The 18873-nt window shown below is 41.9% G+C and overlaps 1 protein-coding gene across 2 annotated transcripts in view; it reads right to left on the bottom strand.

The window, feature by feature from the left end:
- Positions 1 to 612: 612 nt before the first annotated feature.
- Positions 613 to 18873, bottom strand: part of LOC134532528 (ras GTPase-activating-like protein IQGAP1) — a 57912-nt gene continuing 39651 nt past the window's right edge. Inside the window, exons 26-33 of one of the 2 annotated variants that reach the window (XM_063369004.1) lie at positions 16028 to 16207; positions 15539 to 15665; positions 14126 to 14243; positions 13521 to 13688; positions 12787 to 12943; positions 5137 to 5261; positions 2483 to 2711; positions 613 to 1020 (exon numbers count right to left, since the gene is read on the bottom strand). In XM_063369004.1, coding sequence (XP_063225074.1) covers positions 904 to 1020; positions 2483 to 2711; positions 5137 to 5261; positions 12787 to 12943; positions 13521 to 13688; positions 14126 to 14243; positions 15539 to 15665; positions 16028 to 16207 — 1221 coding nt within the window. In that variant the 3' untranslated portion in view covers positions 613 to 903. The remainder of the gene's footprint in view (positions 1021 to 2482; positions 2712 to 5136; positions 5262 to 12786; positions 12944 to 13520; positions 13689 to 14125; positions 14244 to 15538; positions 15666 to 16027; positions 16208 to 18873) is intronic. The other variant, XM_063369005.1, reaches the window with a different exon arrangement.

Here is an 18873-nt window from a genome sequence, read left to right as displayed (position 1 = left end):
CTGTTGTACAGTTGTGTGCACTATGGAAACCAAATTTCTAGTTGGGCAGAATATTGTTTTCTCTTATGTGTCAGTGTAGTAGTATACACTCAGCTACTTTCGAATGTGTACTGAGTAGGCTGATCTGCCTATAATTTTGTGGTAGTGTTTAATCTTTCCTTGGTTTGTGGACGACTATAACATTATCTTCTTTCCATTGTGAAAGGAAGCAGTATAAAGTTATCATTGCATTGATGCTTCATGCATTTAATTACCCTTAGCTTCCTGCTTTGTGTTGGGCAAGGCTTTGATACTACTGGCTGGTGTAACTTAATACGCAATTCCCTGTATACATGTTTACAGCAACGGTCGCCCCTGCGTAAGGGGGTTTAACACCATATATGTCTTCACTAGAGTTCTCTGGAGACAAGTAAAGTATTCCTTTTCTCAGCTTATTGGCGCGTAAGATTGACCCTGCTCTTCGTCTGTTTACTACAGGAATAGGAGCCCGGATGTAACGAAAGATGTAACGAAATATGCAACGCCTGTGCCCGGCGTTTGAATCCAAACCATGAAGCTGATTAGACTTGGTGTGGTAAAGGAGGTTAACAAGTACATAATAATTGTACACAATTTTTTGTATTTAATCAATGCGTTTATTGAGTATTGGCATATAGTGCAAAACTTAAGTATTAAAATAAAACATGTATAAAAGTACAAACCTATTTTAAAAACTCTACAGGCTTATATGTGATCATTGTGACATAAGGTATAGAATTTCAGGAAGGAAGGCTATGTGGCAACCTTTCAAGGGCAAATAAAAATAATTGTGAAAATTCTTCAAAAAATTACATTAATGTATATAAAAAATATTAAATTGTCTTCTGAAACAGTTGGACACAGGCCCACGCGATGTAAGTACAGTCACGCCTTGCCATAGAACTTGCTGTTGAGGAGGAACAGCAGCAGGTTGACGTTGATGCGGGCCTTGCCGAACATGTCCATGTTGGTGGCGCCCTCGAACTGCAGCTGCAGCAGGTCCTGCAGCAAGGAGCACACTGCCGTACCCAGTGGCGTAGCCAGGATTTGTGTAGGGGGGGGGGGGGGGTGTTAATAAGCATGCTTCCCCCGCCCCCCACCCCACCCCGTATTAAACCCCCCGGGAAAATTTGGATTTTTAAGGTGTAAAATAGTGCTATTTTAGCAGTTTTCGGTACTTAAATTTAAATATTGTAATGGTAAAAATTTTATTAATTTTAATATGAAATTTGTTTGAGTGATGAATAAGAAATTAATTAAAGATTTGGAGCTAAGGGGAGGGGGAGTTGAACCCCTAAAATCCCCACCGCCCTGGCTATGCCCCTGCCGGTACCCCACGCCAGCTCTAACTGGGCCGAATGTTACACACATTAACACTTGAGAAATTTATGCTGGCCTTTGCAAAAATGTGTCGTGTCATGTCAAACGTGTCATTTGCATCACGACCTGGCTTTTTTCCACAACGGAACTGTCAAAATAAGCAGGTCTAAAATTTTGGCACGTGCATTGCTTTACACATGGTACTAAAACACGTGTTTTGTTATAATTATTAAGTAGTGATTTCATGTGGCACATAGTTAATGACGAAACCACAGAGATTGTATGGTTGAATACTCGCCAACAACCAAGGTGTTGAAAGTTTGACTACTGGCAGAGTTGAAAAAGGTGGTGGACATTGCCGTAAGAGGATATTCTCCGAGTACTCACATTTGACAGGCTCATTGTTTCCATCTCAATGATTCATCTCATCCCAATACCCAACACCATCTTTAATGGCCTTGATGTCTACTTTATTTCACTTTTTAATTAACTAATAATATACATAAACAATAATTAAGCAAAATAACACTCACAGACTCACTCATCACGAATTTTCCAGGACTGAAATTCAGCACATAGATTCTTTACGTTACATGAACATCTGAACATCCAATTAGAACTGACCTTGTGGAAATCAAGCAAAATAACACTCACTGACTTACTCATCACGAATTTTCCAGGACTGAAATTCAGCACATAGATTCTTTACATTACATGAACATCTGAACATCCAATTAGAACAGACCTTGTGGAAATCATCTCCCAAACAGGTGGAAGGGAGTGGGTTAGCGAAGTCAGTAGGTCATACTATCTCTGGAACTAAAAAACTTACAAACTTGAAATTTGGCAGGTTATGTTCCTTATGGTATGTACGCATCCACTAAAAATTATTTTACTTACCTACGAAGAGTATGAACACGGGTAGGGTAGTAAATTTTCAAAATTAGATTCAGTTTGATTTGTGTGTGTGTGGGTCTATGTATGTGTAAAAAAATGAGCAGCGCAAGAGTGTTCTGCCCGTAGTTTTGCGTAGCAAAGCACAGGCACATCGGCTAGCGAAATGTAAACAATCAAACTATGTATTGTGACGACAGATGTTATAACCTCAACCAAGCACCGACTGTATCAGAGTTGCGACACGCACCTGGATGTCCAGCTCCACCTTCTCCATCTGCACGCCCATGAACTTGCCCGTGACGGTGAACACGCCGTTGCTGTCGGTCGGGGCAATCTCGAACTGCACGTTCTTGAGCTGCGAGGTTGGCAGGCCCTGCACCTCCAGCAGCACGCCCTTCTCGTGCAGCTTGGCCGCCGAGTACTTGAGCGTGGGGCGGCTCTTCATGCGGCCGGGCCGTCTCAGCGAGTGCACCTGCCTGCCACGCCACTCGCCCCGTGAGCCATCGCCCGCGACAAGCACGGGGTGAACCAACTCCAAGTCACCAGCTACCTACTTCTCGGCTTCCGTGAGCACGGTGGTGCATGCCTTGTTGCAGCCATCTTCAGCTAATCATCCTTGAAGATGGCTGCAACAACGCATGCCCAAACATCAGGCACACCATCGTTTTCACCAATTGGCTTCGCCAGAGAATTAACCAAGTATTTAGAAACTCTGGCAAAAGAAGCCTACGATCTATTTATAAAATACTACTGAACAATTTTAGTGTTTTCGATAATGATGGACAGAGACTAGAGTACTTAAGATGAGTCCAACAGTATCTTCAACTTGACTCAGCTCAAAAGTCAAGTTCCTTGTACTCAAACAGACGAGAGTAAACAGTATTTTTTCGTAACACTTGATATACAATTGACATGTGGAATGAGCATACAATCACATACCAATAATCACACAAATTTTCTTAAAAAGCAAATACATTTACGTAACAACATTGCCTTTAAAATGTATGTATATTTCACTGTTTTAATTTTAAAATGCTATAAAACAAGACTATTTTAGAATAGGGCCCATGGTACATCATATATTTGTAACAAAGTAAACAAATACAAAAAAATAATAATATCTTAAGCTTCTCAAATTTAAATTTTTTTTTTTAACTAGCTTATTGATTAGTATCAACATTCAGCACAAACGTAGCAAAACTTATGTGATGCAGCTTGTATCTTAAAATTTTTTATAATCTACTACATATATTTAAAATGAGGCATGACTGCCTTTTTTAAATAAAATAAAAAAGGCTAAATTGTATTTAACACCTAGTTTAATGTCAAAGTTTATTAGATTTATCACATGACGTTTGGAAGTGGCATACTGTGTAATATTATTTTAAAATAAATTAAAATAAAAACTTATGTTAATTATAAAATATCACAAAGAGAGAAAAAAAATAATCGGCCAAACCTTGCCATGGTTATTCATATTTTTTGTTTCTGTAGTTTTATTTTACAAAAATATCCAATGGAAAATGTAAAAAAAAAGTTCATTATTTTAATTAAATAGTGAAATATTACAAAAATTAAAAGATCACACATATAACTAACTATGTATAATTAATCAAAAATATGTTCTGTATTAGTGAATTATTGCAAATTAGTCCTATAATTGGCTAAAAATAATATTGAAAATTTTTAAGCGATTGCATGAAGAGAAAAAAAAGTATGCCGATAAACTCAATACACTTAAACTAATTAAAACACATTAACAGCTATCAATGGTTAAATATTAACTAAATTTTTCCCAACAGAAAACTAATGTCTTTAAATATAATTGAAGATATCAATATTATATATTTATAATATTATTGGCATTAATGCATAAAAGTAAACATAAAAATGTTTCATGTTAAAAACAATACAGAAAATATTTTGTTCAGATGAAAAAATATTGAAGTACATAATTGAAACTACACATTCAATGGTTATCACATATTCCAGTATTCTCTTACTTGAAAATTTTAGGTAATTTTTTCTGGTCTTCAAATGTCAGCTGATATTATTGTGCAACCATTTTTCTGCCTGCTAAATTTAAGTAATTTATCATCCAAAATTGGGAAAGTAAAGATAAACTCTGAGTACAAAAGCTTCATCTGAATCGTTTGTGGTGAAATTGGCTCTAACATGTAATAAGAATGGTTTAGTGGAGGAAACTAGAGCAGGCTCACCTGACAGCAGGTATCAAAGTCCAACATGGAAAGAGGCCCCTTCACTTGGGGAAATGACAGTACCCAAATGAAGACCCATAGGCCGGTTACTTTTCCCACAACGCCAGGAATCAACACTGAATCACTATAACGGAAGACATGGTTTGACCACTGGATCACATGTCTCACTTGACAAGAAAGGTTCGAAACGGCCGCGTCGCTGAGAAACCCCGGCTGATCACAAACTGCCGTTTCAAAACTGTCTTTAAAAAATTTCGAAATAAAAGTTTGTTGTTGAAAAAGTTAGCCGGCAATGACTTGAAATGCAGTGCCGAATGATATATAAACAGTTAAGTTATTGTTTTGCTAACTGTAAACATCGAAACAGAAGCTGCAGGTTACCTAGCGACGGTCTCGGCAAAACGTAAACAAATCTGAGTTCAAGCATTTGGTTATTTTTTTCAGGTCTTAAGGTGGAATCACAATGCCCCGACAAACCTGACACGACAGTCCCGACACGACGAAAAATTTTCAACAGCCAATAAGAACCTGGTTCATCCCGACGAAACAGGTTCTTATTGGCTGTTGAAAATTTTTCGTCGTGTCGGGGTCGTCGGGGCATTGTGATTCCACCTTAAGAGACGTCACTGAAGAGGGGTGGATGTTACAGCCCAAGAGCGAGGCAGGGGCAGTGGGGACGGACCTCTTGCCTGCGTTCATGTTCTCGAGGCAGCGCTGCAGGTACTGGTTGTAGAAGGCCACCTGCTCCTGGTAGAAGCTGCCCTTCAGCTGCAGCCCGCGCTTGGCGTCCCTCAGAGTCTCCATCTCCTGCACACGCCGCATCGCCAGCACGTCACACACCCCGCTCTGGCCAGTAAAACTAGGCATTCATGGATCATTAGCTTCAAAATACACAAGAATTGGTGTCAAAAAGAAGATGAACGTAACTCAAAAATAGAATAGTGAAACACGTCAAACACTGCGCACTACCCATCAAAAATGATGAAAAACAGTAAAACTAGGCATTTATGTATAATTAGCATCAAAATACACAAGAATTGGTGTCAAAAATAAGATGAAAGTAACTCAAAAATAGAAAAGTGAAACACGTCACACACTGCGCACTGGCCATCAAAAATGACGAAAAACAGTAACACTAAGAATTATGGATCATTAGCATCAAAATACACAAGAATCGGTGTCAGAAAGAAGATGAACATAACTCAAAAATAGAAAAGGAAGTGAAAAACGAAAAGGCTTAAATTTTTTTCACGCCAACATAGTTCTTCACAAGAAAGTTTACTACTCTCCGGGCACAAACTCCAGCTTTCAATGTGATCATTATAATGAGGGAAAAAATAAATAATAAAAAGAATCACCCAATTTCGAATGTGCTGTGACTACATAAAATGAAAATAAATGTGAATTAAACTGCTGCATTGAGTGAAATGTTTAAGCTGTAGATTTATATGGAGTTTGCTCTATAAACTATGAGGTCCTAGCTCTTATTGGTGCTCAGACCAGTTTTCTTGCAGAAAATGTAAGATTAGTTGGACTTTTTGTTTATAAATTTTCTTTGCATACCTCTTACCTGCTTCACCAGTAAATATTACAATTAGAGAAATCAATATAAATAAAATTTATATGTTCATTTGTACAAAATCTTAAATCTCCGAAGGTTCTTCATCAATTGCTTTTAATTTTTGATAAAACACTGCATTCAATTACACGTGTGTTTAAATATACCTATGTCACACCTGTGACAGGTAAAAAGATAAAACTATAGATATGTATCTCTCTCTCTCTCTCTCTGTGTGTTTTTTTTGTGTTTTGTAAAGATATAGCGATATGTATAGAGAGGGAGGGAGCTATAACGATAGAGCGAGGTATGTAAAAATATAGAGAGAGTGATATGTGTGTGTGTGTGTGTGTATATATATAATATATAGTGAGATTTATAGAACATATATTGTTTGGGCATAGTGCTAGAATGTGTGGTGGTTTGGATATTTGAATTTGGCGCCATCGATCGTGAGTGCGCCACTGTGGCGGCCATCTTGTTCAGCAGTGCCATCTGTAAATAGTTTCGTCAGTCTTTTACCGTTTCTCCGCGATGCTGGGCGTCATGCAGCTAAACAATTAGTTTCAATTCAGTTTTGTGAACATTTTGGTCCTCCGGGCCGGATATCTGTATGTTTGAGCCAGTTTATTCTTTGGATCGCATAAACAACGTAAAAGCCATTCAGATATCAGTCTTCTTTGTTCAAAAATAGACATGTGCAGTACCGTTACGAATCGCGTGCGTGACTTTATCCGGGACTATAGTGTTGTGCTATCAAGGAAATATCAGTGTATACGCAAACACTGTATTATTTGAGCTCATAAATGTATTTTACGTAATTTTGATTGCGTGCAAGCAATTATAGGCAACACATGTGGTTTTAGGTTAGGCCTAGGTTACCTATCTTGCATTGGTTCGTGTATTGCCGGTGCGTCCGAACGTTTTCAAGACCGTTACTTAAAATGTCAAATCAAGCCAAAACGCGTTTGCGCCTCGTTAAGTGCCGCATTACAAGACTTCTGACGCTCGCCGACGAAGTCGAGCGCAACCCAAGTCGCGCGGGACTTTTCAAGGCCACGTGTACCGATTTACACCAATTGAAGACAGACTTTGAAGAAAATCACATGCAACTTGCTATTCAAGCTACAGAGACCGAGTCGTTAGTGGAATCTGAAGCCAGCGAAAGGGAACTTGAGGAATTTGATGAAGCCTACTATAGGATACAGGAAGTATTTAACAAGATCACTGTTAACGAAACAGGCCAGAACAAACAACGCAATCAAATTGCCAAGACATCTTCGAACGTTAAGTTGCCGAAGCTGCAGTTGCCAGAATTCAAGGGTCTCTTGACTGACTGGCCCACATTTTATGACCTTTTCACATCCTTGGTGCATAATAATGAGGGCCTGTCAGATGTGGAGAAACACCAATACCTTCTTACATCACTATCAGGTGAGCCATTTAATCTAATAAAGACACTCCCACTGTCTAAGGAAAATTATATTCTGGCATGGCAAACTTTGGTAGATAGGTATCACAATGTCCGGGCAATTGCAAACATGCATTGGGACAAGATTGTGCAACTTCCTCGACTGTCAATTGTTGCGCCTGACAAACTGAGAAATATGGTAGATGTTCTAAAGGAGAATCTGGGTGCCTTGAAAGTTCTGAAGTTGCCTGTTACTGAATGGAGCTTTGTGTTGCTGAATCTAATGTTACCAAAGCTTGATCCAGATACAAGAAATCAGTTTGAAATAGCACACAAAAATGTTCAAATGCCCACATTTAATCAATTGTTAGAGTTCGTGGAGCTGCAGTCTAAGGCCCTGATGATGTCAAATCACACTCCAGCTGTAGTGCCTGCCGCACGCCCTTTTCCAAAGAGGTCACTGCCTCAAAACCCAAATTTTAAATCCTCATTTCTAGTGACAGCAGAAGCAGAGCCCTGTAGTGCCTGTGGAGACATGCATGGACTTCACAAGTGCCCTGTTTTTACGGGTCAGTCAAGCGATGACAGGATAGAGTTTGTACGTAGGAAGATGCTGTGTTTTAACTGCCTACAAGGTCACAGAGTGAAGGATTGTAGGTCAAGAAGAAACTGTTATCACTGCGGCAGGAGACACCATTCTCTCCTTCACACTGCGGTTCCCAATCAAGAAGTGAAACTACCTGCAGGTGAATCCATCCAAGAGATTTCTATGCCACAAGCAAGTCACAAGGAGGATGCTGCGACAGTGGTATCACTAACTTCTTCAACTGCAGTTTCAACCACTGTCGTTCTAGGTACTGCTATGGTACGAGTCCAGGATGCAAGTGGAATGCTGCAAAATGTTAGAGTACTACTCGATTCAGGATCGCAGAGCTCATTTATTACCGAAGAATGTGTTCATAGGTTGGGGCTAAAGTGTCGAAGGGCTAAGGTTCCTGTTGTGGGTCTGGCTCACTCTGTTGTTGTTGCTAACAGTGGTGCAGTTACTTGTTTTCTAACATCATGTAAGGGCGTAGGAACTGGCGTTGTTACTGATGCTTTAGTGTTGAAGAACATAGCTGCCAATTTACCCACCATTCCCCTTCCCCACCATGTGAGAGACATGTATCGACATCTGGAACTAGCGGACCCATCTTTTGATACTCCAGGAGCAATTGATATCCTTCTTGGTGCTGATGTATATCCAGACGTGTTTGATGGTGGGCGGTACCAGCCTTCGAAGGGTGTTCCCGTAGCGTTGCACAGTATATTTGGTTGGGTTATTATGGGTAAGGTGACTCAGGTTGCAGATACTTCCAGTAGTGGTGTTGTCTCAATGTATGCGTCATCGGATACAGCCCTAACAGATACCATCCGCAAGTTCTGGGAGACCGAGGAGTTACCATCTGTCCAGCATTCCAGCCTAGAAGACACAAAATGTGAGAATCATTTTGTTGAGACTCACTCACGAAACCTCGAAGGAAGATTTGTACTGAGACTACCATTTAAGGAGAGAGACCCAGATTTAGGAGATACACGTAGTCATGCAGTTAAGAGGTTACGTCAGTTGGAATCCAGACTACATCACCAACCGGAAGCCTATACCGAATATTGCAAGTTCCTCCGTGAATATGAGCAACTGGGGCACATGCATAGTCTAGATAATGCAATTGGTCAGGAACGTCGTTACTACATCCCTCATCACTATGTGTGCAAGGAATCCAGCTCAACAACAAAGTTACGAGTTGTGTTTGATGCCTCAACTCGCTCCACTTCAGGGAAGTCACTCAATGATGTTTTGATGACTGGACCCAAGCTTCAAAATGACATTGTGGACATAATCACTCACTTCCGTCTTCACCGTGTGGTATTAACTACAGACATCTGCAAAATGTATCGTCAGGTTCTCGTGCATCCAGACGATGCACCATACCAGGTAATTCTGTGGAGGGAGAACCCTGACCAACCAATACGTGAATTCCAACTTGACACTGTCACTTATGGAGTCTCAGCTGCTCCATTTATGGCGATGAGAGCCTTACAGCAACTTGCAATGGAAGAGGGTCCTCGGTATCCGATGGCAGCAAGGGTTGTGATGGATGACGTGTTTGTAGATGACATTGTGACTGGTGCAGCATCAGTCACGGAAGCTCTCGCGTTACAGCAAGAATTAATAAATCTCCTGAAACAAGGTGGTTTTGAACTAAGAAAATGGTCCAGTAATAGTAAGGCAGTTTTGGATGCAGTTCCAGAAGATCACCGGGAGAGTCCACTTAGTTTTCATGGTAGCAATGAAGTTATTAAGGTACTTGGTCTTCAATGGGATTGGAAGGCAGATGTTTTCTCATATCATGTTCAGCATGCCAGTGCAACAGTCACCAAGAGAACCATCCTTTCAGAAATTGCTAGGTTATATGATCCGCTAGGGTGGATTACTCCAGTCATCATTCGAGCCAAAATCTTTCTCCAAAAGCTTTGGTTACTGGGAGTTTCTTGGGACGACACCCCACCACTAGACTTAGTTGCTGATTGGCAGGTTTTCATTGGCCAGTTGGATGTCCTAAGCAAGCTGTCCGTACCTCGTCTTGTTTCTGCACCACAGTCTGAATACCAGCTCCATGGTTTTAGTGATGCATCCAATGAAGGTTACGCAGCTGTTGTGTATTTGCGGACTTCTAGCCACGGTGAAACAAAATCACATTTGCTTCTCGCCAAGTCACGTGTTGCACCACTGAAGACCGTCACACTTCCGCGACTTGAATTGCAGGCTGCACTCTTGCTTATCAAATTGATTGAATCACTGATCACAACACTGTCCGAGCGAATCCATATAAGTTGCATTTATGCATGGTGTGACTCGACCGTAGTGCTTGCTTGGATTAAGATTCCGCCACATCGGCTGAAAACATTTGTGGCGAACAGAGTTTCTCGTATTCAGGAGAGCAAGGTTCCGGTCCACTGGAGACATGTTTCCTCTGCTGAAAATGCTGCAGACTGTGCATCAAGAGGACTCTCACCCAAGGAGCTTCTAACACACCCACTTTGGTGGACTGGGCCAGGTTGGTTGACAGCAGAGGTGGATTTATGGCCCAGTCAAGGATATACCAGTTCAGAGGAAGGTAAAGAGGAGTTGAAGGCAATCACGCTAGTCTCATTGGTTGGTCAGTGTATACCGAACATTCTTAACATCCTTTGTAGGTTTTCGTCCTGGTCACGACTGCAAAGAGTACTTGCGTACGTGTTGAGATTTGCATTAAATTTGAAGGTTTCAAGGAAGTTGCGACACACAGGTCCTCTCACTGTAGCAGAAATTGACGCTGCCAAGAAGGTGTGTTTGAAGCAGCTTCAGCAAGAGAATTTCAAATTAGAGTTTGATTGTTTGGCTGCAGCTCGCGAATGTTCTTCTGGAATTAAAAGACTACAGCCATTCATTGACGCTGATGGGATCATCCGTGTAGGTGGACGCCTGCAGAATTCACATGTAGCCTATGAAATGAAACATCAAGTTCTGCTTCCCAAAAGGAGTTTTGTGACAGAAATGATTATTGACTACTATCATGTCTTACACCTTCATGCTGGCCCCAGTGCCACACATGCTGCAATTCGGTGTGAGTACTGGATAGTGGCAGGTAGAGGAGCTGTCAAGACTAGGATACACGCCTGTGTAAAATGTTACAGATTCAGAGCCACCAATGTGCAGCCATCCATGGGAAATCTTCCACCAAGTCGAGTGCAACAAACAAGACCATTTCTGAATGTGGGTGTTGACTATGGGGGCCCTTTCCAAGTCAGGCTTTCGAATGGTCGAAACAGTCGTTCATCCAAGGCCTACCTGTGTTTATTCATATGCTTAGCAACTAAGGCAGTACACTTGGAAGTTGTTTCATCATTGAGTACCACTGCCTACTTAAATGCCTTTTTCAGATTCGTGGCTAGGCGTGGACTCTGTAAGGTTGTTTTTTCAGATTGTGGAACCAACTTCATAGGGGCACGTCGCTACTTCAATGACCTTCAAAGGTACCTGAGGAACACCTCTAACTGGCATTGTGTAGCAGACACTCTGGCTACTCGTGGGATTCAGTGGAACCTCAATCCTCCATCTGCGCCACATTTTGGAGGCCTGTGGGAGGCAAGCATCAAGTCTGCGAAGTACCATCTCAAGAGAGTCGTTGGCCAGCAGATACTCACGTTTGAAGAGCTGTCGACTTTGTTCACTCAAATTGAAGCTGTCCTCAATTCACGTCCACTCTGTGCCATTTCATCAGATCCAAATGACGTGGAGGCCTTTACGCCAGCACATTTCCTTGTTGGCACTTCTCTGACATCTCCTCCAGCTGCAGACCTCACGGAAATACAGACCAACAGATTAGACAGATGGCAGCTGGTACAGAGTGCATCACAGCACTTCTGGCAGCGGTGGCACAAGGAATATTTGCACACTCTACAACCACGTGGCAAGTGGACCAAAAGCGAAGGTGACCTGCAGGTTGGTGACCTTGTCCTCATCAAAGAAGACCACCTTCCACCCCTGCAGTGGCAACTCGGCCGCGTCGCAACCCTACATCCTGGTCAGGATGGTGTGTCAAGAGTAGCTACCATCAAACAGCAGCATCGAGTGGTGAAGCGGCCAGTGATAAAATTGTGTCGGTTGCCAGTCAACTAAGAACCAGTGTAGTGAAACATAAAAAATGTTATTTTTGGTGGGCGGTATGTTTGGGCATAGTGCTAGAATGTGTGGTGGTTTGGATATTTGAATTTGGCGCCATCGATCGTGAGTGCGCCACTGTGGCGGCCATCTTGTTCAGCAGTGCCATCTGTAAATAGTTTCGTCAGTCTTTTACCGTTTCTCCGCGATGCTGGGCGTCATGCAGCTAAACAATTAGTTTCAATTCAGTTTTGTGAACATATATAAATATAGAGACGTTGACAGAGATGCTTAGTATGTGTATTGTGTACCTATTTGAAACAAAATACACAAAAATATGTGTGCTTTCTCATTTATTTGGCATTTAAACAGCTCAGCCACAGTAACACATGGCTGGTACACCTAGTTCCTGAATAATTTGTTTCTTGATATGGTTTGACATCACAAGTTTATCCAAGAAGCATTCCTACTAAATCGATGCTAAGGGTAATGGACCCTGACCATAGGTGTGTGGCATTAGTGATCACCGCCTCATACCTAAATCAGTTAAGATGTCAAAACTATGGTTTGAGTCACTGTGTATGAAAATGCTGCGAAACGCTCTTTCAACAAGGTGGTAATGAACCAAGAACTCCTCTACGGCGAGGAGCTGAGAAGCTCGACCTGCCAAGCGCCATACCCGGCGGCGGGCGTCCCTGTAGTGGCCGTTCTTGCAGATGTCCTGGGCGACGGCGGAGAGCAGCTGCTGGTAGCCGTCGTCCCGGGAGACCAGCCCCTCCAGCTCCAGGCGCTGCAGCATGGTGCGCAGCCTCTGCTTGCTCTCCCACAGACTGCCCCTGCACAGTCGCCCTTCCCTAGATCCACCACCTGCTGGCCGGCTCCTCGCTCCAGTTGCCGTCACTGCGACGCCAGTTTCATGCTTTTCCTTCGGTTTCAACCGTTTCCACATCTTGTCGTCAAGGTCACTAGAGAGTTACAGACACTTACAATCACTGTACAAGTCAAGAAATTAACCAGAGAAATTCTGCACAAGATTCAGTGGAAAACCATCTTGGCAATTTACAGGAGTTGATTACGAAAAAAACTGGAAACTATTAATTTAGACTTATGGAGAAAAAAAATTCAAACCAAGGTCTCCCATAATGTATTGTTTAGCCATTACATCAAGACGTTTAGTTTAAAATGATTCTGTAAAATGTGTGCCACAAACAGGTGACAAAAATAAGCAACATCCACATAAACAGCTCGCCTCTTTTGGTGGGATCCTTAGCAGTGAGACATTCCAGGAGGTCACATAAAAAGAAGTGTTAAAATGAAACGGGACAATGCATGAAGGGAAATAACACATTCAGAGTATCTGCTTGACACGAGCCAGCGCAGTGGAAGGCAACGAGAGGCCTGACGGCACGTTACCCAAGGCTGGTGAAGCGGCCCGCCTGGCCCTGCTCGTACAGCCTGGCGCGCCGGGACAGCAGCTGCTCGAACGTCCTCTGCTGGGCCTCGGTCTCGCTCTGGCCGAGGGCCTCGGGCAGCGTGGAGCCGTGCAGACACGGCAGCACGCTCACCAGCAGCTCCTTCGCCCTGCGCACACGGTCCCGTGCCGGCTGCTCCGTATCCCGACCTCTACTTCTCTGAGCAACCCACACTCCTTACACATCTCTCGCACCCACCTCCTGTTTCAGCCCTTACCTATTTGTTAACACACACACACGCACGCACGCCAGTGGTTTGTACAGAAAAAATACTTACCTCATATAAAAATGTTCAAAACACATACCATTATCTTCATCATTCCAGAAATTTTTACCGACACTGACACGCTATACTACTGAAAGCCAATACAGTTTTAACGGGAAGAACACGTGTGAAAATGCTGAATGTGAAACCTACCCAGATAAGAATATTGAACCCAGTACTGAAATGAAAAAACTGACAGTAATTATAAACCGAGCTAAAAGAGCTGGTCGCTAGACTGGTGCTGGATGACAGACCTCCTACAGACGAGAAGGGGCACGCACCTGATGAAGAGCTGGTTGACGTCGGTGTCGTCGCTGGCGGGCAGCTGGTGCCTGTTGACCAGGGTCAGGCACACCACGGTCCGGCCGAGGAACTGCAGCGCGGGGTCGCTCTCCGGCCCTGCCGAGACACGACCGCCACTCCCTCCACGTCCACGTCCCATCGACTGAGGATACTCGGTCGCAACTGCTTCCATACTACATCTACACACATTCTATTGATACAGTTTAATAATATTATTATTACAGTAAACTGCGATAAAACCAACATTTAAGTCAGTATAAAATACCAGTAGGACGACAAGTTAGTCATAAAATAAAACTTAATTCGAACTACTACATTTTATTAATATCCAACATTCAGTGAATGCCATTGTTTAATTACCTAGTTTGTAACAAAATGTACAGTGTGGATTGATAAACTTTAAATGCCATTTTAACAATCACAGTTTCTGATGTGTACTTATATGTTATAATATACTAGTGCTAAACTTTTTTTTAAATATAGTTTGACATTCATGAAATCAAAATTTAGTTTTTTTAATGCAGTTTTTATAGCACACTGAATGACAAGGTTTTCATGAAAACAGCATCAGGAAATATTTAATGGTCTTGCATATTCAAAACTGCACCATCTTCATAAATAAACAGCAATTATAAACTTAAAACCATAAAATCCAGTCTGTAATAATTAGGTATCATATTAAAAAGAAACATGTTTTACGACAGACAAGTTAAAAAACAGGATCTCTAAAATCACATAAAGTAGTATCTGGACCCCTTGGATACCACATTCATACTAGCTAATTTATTAGTATGAATATGGGTATTCTAGCAAAAAAAAATTTTCTTTGAGACCATAAAGAACCACCCTAAAATAAATGTGGTTGTTTGTTGTTATGAACATGCGATTAAAAGGTTATAGTTAGTTTAAACGTTTATGCTAAATTTTGTATACGTATGTAGCTGAGCTTTGTGTAGCTATACATATACCATATTTACGCGCGCATGGGTCGTACATTTTATGCAAATTTTTAATTTTAAAAATATTGTACAATCCTTATGCAAGTTTATGGCTTTGGGAAAAAAAAAAAATCCAGAGGTCTGGAATTCAGCCTCTTGTGCCAACACTGTACTGAACTAGTCTGGAACTAATTTACAGATTTGTTATTTTCTAAAAATTCTGAATTGATCCTGTTAAGAAAATAAAATTTTTTTGGAGTGTCCTATGTATTAGCTATGTAGATTAGCACAAAATTAGTATTTTTTTTTTACTGGAATCTAGCTGGAAAGGTCTTCGTCAATATTTTTTTATGGTTATTATATAATAAATTCAGTTTCTATTGAGATACAAACAAGCAACTAAGCAGGTATGCAAGGACATGTCATCTTGGTCGGGGGCAGCGGTGCACTCACGGTCGAGCAGCGCGGCCACGGACGGGTCGGGGCCCAGGTCCTCCAGCAGCTCGCACAGGGGGTCCATGGGGTCCGGCGCTATCTGGTCCTGGTACTGCAGCAGCAGCTTGTGGATGTTGCAGATCTCCTGTGGACCACCAACACTCAGCACTCAGCACCCTCGTCACGGCAGCCACAGACACCTAGCCCAATACAACTGTCAAAGGCTTAATGCACATTGCGCTATAGCACACAAATTTTATGTAAAAAATACTTTCTTTTTTTTCCACCAAAAAATCCTAGATAAATAATTCCATTCAGTATCAGAGTTATTTCTTAAAAAAAATTGAATACCTGGAGACTTGAACTGTGATCATTTACGAAAAGTATCGATACGATTTTGTATCGGTTATTAATCATTAAAATAACATTTGAAATTAAACCTTAACTGCTTCAAACTTTAAGGTCGGTATTCTCCGGACATGCAAGAGTCGCTGGCAGGGGCGGTACCTGCAGGGACAGCTCGGCCGTGGGCTGCGATATGAGCATGGCCTCGGTGAACTCGTGCATGTGGAAGTACTCGTCCAGCCCCTCCACCGCGCAGCACCGCCTGAAGAACTGCTTGAAGCGCTCGTGGCACTCCACGATGAAGGGGTTGAGGCAGGTCAGGTAGTGGCACTCCTCCCCGTACTGCGATCCGGCCAGACACACACCACTCTGACGTAACCACCCTACCTCAATTCTTCTACGACATCCGTAAATACATCTCCCAGACATTAACGTACAATATTAAACAATAAAAATGTAAAGAAAATACCTTAATTTGTTATCAAAACCCACAGGAACAAACACTGTCTGAGGCAGTTACTTAACTAGTTGAGTAACAGCACCATCTACAGTAAAACCTCGATGTTACAAACCCGTTTATTAACACCACCTCTCTATTACGATTCCTTTTCGAGGAACTGCTAAAATTTTTTTTTTGTTAAAAAGTGGGAAATTTGAACATAATCCGCCAAAAAATTGTTTGAATCACATTGCGCTACATTTCTCTTAGTGAGCGCTGTACTGCACATAGTACAGTATTGCCCCTTTCTCCTGGTTTGTGCCGTTGATCAGTAACCTCTTAGAACAATTCAAGGTTTTACCTTAATTACATATGATATTTTTCATTTGATTTACCTAGCTAATTGAAATTTCTTTCCTAACTGTACTCTCCAACTTAAACTTTGCCGGACTGGTTTTCGTTTGTGTTCCCAGTGCCTTAGGCGCATGATACAGCAGTAGCTGTATCCGGGACACGACTGACTTCAGATATAGTATCTCTCGCCCACCGTGCCCCAGCTGAGAGTTGTTCTCGGAGGTACTGCATTGTCAGCCCTCTTTTGAGGCATGGGATTTCTAAGATGTCGGTGCAGTTAGTGACTTTCAGTCTGGCGTGAAGATCTTGTTCGACCATCGCCAGGACATTGCAGAGAGACCAGTTTCGCCAAAGATCCTGCTTCGCCAGCTTTCCCTCCACACCCCCTTACCAAATGTATTTTGCTGTGCTTCCTAGAACCAGGTGCATGGAGCACTCACCTGATTGTCCGACCCTAAATCCACTTCTCCTCCCGAGAGCTCAAGGCCACGCCTCCCGTCAGCTCTCAGGCGACCACCTAGACACCAGTGCAGTCCCGAAGATCGGGAATGGTCTCTTATCTGATGTTTTGGGAGCCCGTCCATATATAAAATAGACTAACGAATGAGGTATTTGGGTCCGCCATCTTTTAGAAGCTTCTGAGAAGAAGTTGGAATGGTACACATTTCCATTCGTTCATGAAATTACTCTTACCAAATGCCTATACTAAGAGCTATGATTTTTATACACAATAAAAAAAAAAGTAATATGTTTGTAAAGTAATTAACCCAAACTAAGACTATTGTAGCAGCAAACCACGGTCTGATTACCATTTTTGTTTTGCTGGGTGGATCTTTAGGTTTCACAATGTTATTAGTAATGAACAGAAACAAGGTGTGATTCCGTCTGAAATATAATTACTCCATACTGAGTAAACTTATAGCAGATACAAGAGAATACCTATTAACGTACAATATTAATTACATTCTTAAACAGCTCTCAGGTATATTCAGAAAGAAAGAAAAAAAATTATGGGCCGGCCGTACATGAAATATCAAAAGTTTCATTTACTAGAAATACATAAACCAATAAAAAAATACAAATATATTTAAACTATCCCAGTTGAGGTATGTACTTAAAGTCCAGAAATTATGTTTGTATGATTAACTTTGTTTGACGGCGTAATTTAGGAAAGTTCAAAAAAGGTTTAACAATACAGTAGCGCCGGAGGTCGGGGCTTCCTTTCCCAGCAATCACACGGGAAACATGATGCCAGGACGCTTGTGTCCTGTGAGGAAGGGAGATGAAAGTGCCAATTCGGCGTCCGGCTCTCGGACCCTGTCTGGAACAGTCCGAATCAAAACTGATCAGAACTTGTACAGACAGTATACGGGCAGAAAATGCCCGGAAAAGTTAGGGGGGGGGGGGGGGGGGGGTTGGGGAAAGTCGCGGATCGTCACTCACCAGACAGGGAAGTTGGCTTCTATTTACCGATGCGTCGCCCGCCAGGAACTGGATCCTGCGAATACGCGGTTGGCGTGGTCGTTTCTACCATTTCAAAAGAAATAATTTAACAGAAAACTAACTATCACACTTTGTACTATGCAGACGGACTAAACTTCATAAAGAAGATTATAGGGATAGCATCTCTTATTTAGGCGACTACATAGTCGGTTGCGGCCGGATGGAAGTCTTGCAGTGTCTCGTTAGGCATGGTCGGGCAGAGAAATTTGACTTCGGGCGGGCTCGGGCGGGTAATTGTCCAAAATTTTCGGGCTCGGGCAATCTCGGTCAGGCATCAAAATCAGTTAATGAAATAAATTTTGAACATAAAATAGTCGTACTTAAGTTTGCATTGACAAACCTGAACTGTTTTTATTTATTTACTATACCGCACTGATATGAAAGTTAAACATTAAACTAAAAAATAGAGTGCATATTAATCTTGGAAATAAAGTGCTTATTAACTAAATTGTGTTTGGGTAGCTGCTTGAAGGTTCATTGTCACTGCTGATTGACCTACACTTCCACTGGTATCCATTTTGGTAAAATAATGACATGAATTAAATAGAAACAAATCACAACCATTTTCAGCAAATCCCACGCAACTACAATGTGTGTAATTAAAGTCAGCTTATAAGCCTTCTCGCGCATAGCAAGCAGCTCCACCGGCCTTGAACACTACTTTGTGACTATTGAGCAGTGAGCATCCCCCCTGCGTGAGCGCGAGAGAGCG

Source organism: Bacillus rossius, chromosome 6 (assembly GCF_032445375.1).
Source record: "Bacillus rossius redtenbacheri isolate Brsri chromosome 6, Brsri_v3, whole genome shotgun sequence".
Lineage (NCBI taxonomy): Eukaryota > Metazoa > Arthropoda > Insecta > Phasmatodea > Bacillidae > Bacillus > Bacillus rossius.
The sequence above is the reverse complement of the archived record's forward strand: the minus strand, read 5'-3'. Positions and strand labels throughout refer to the sequence as shown.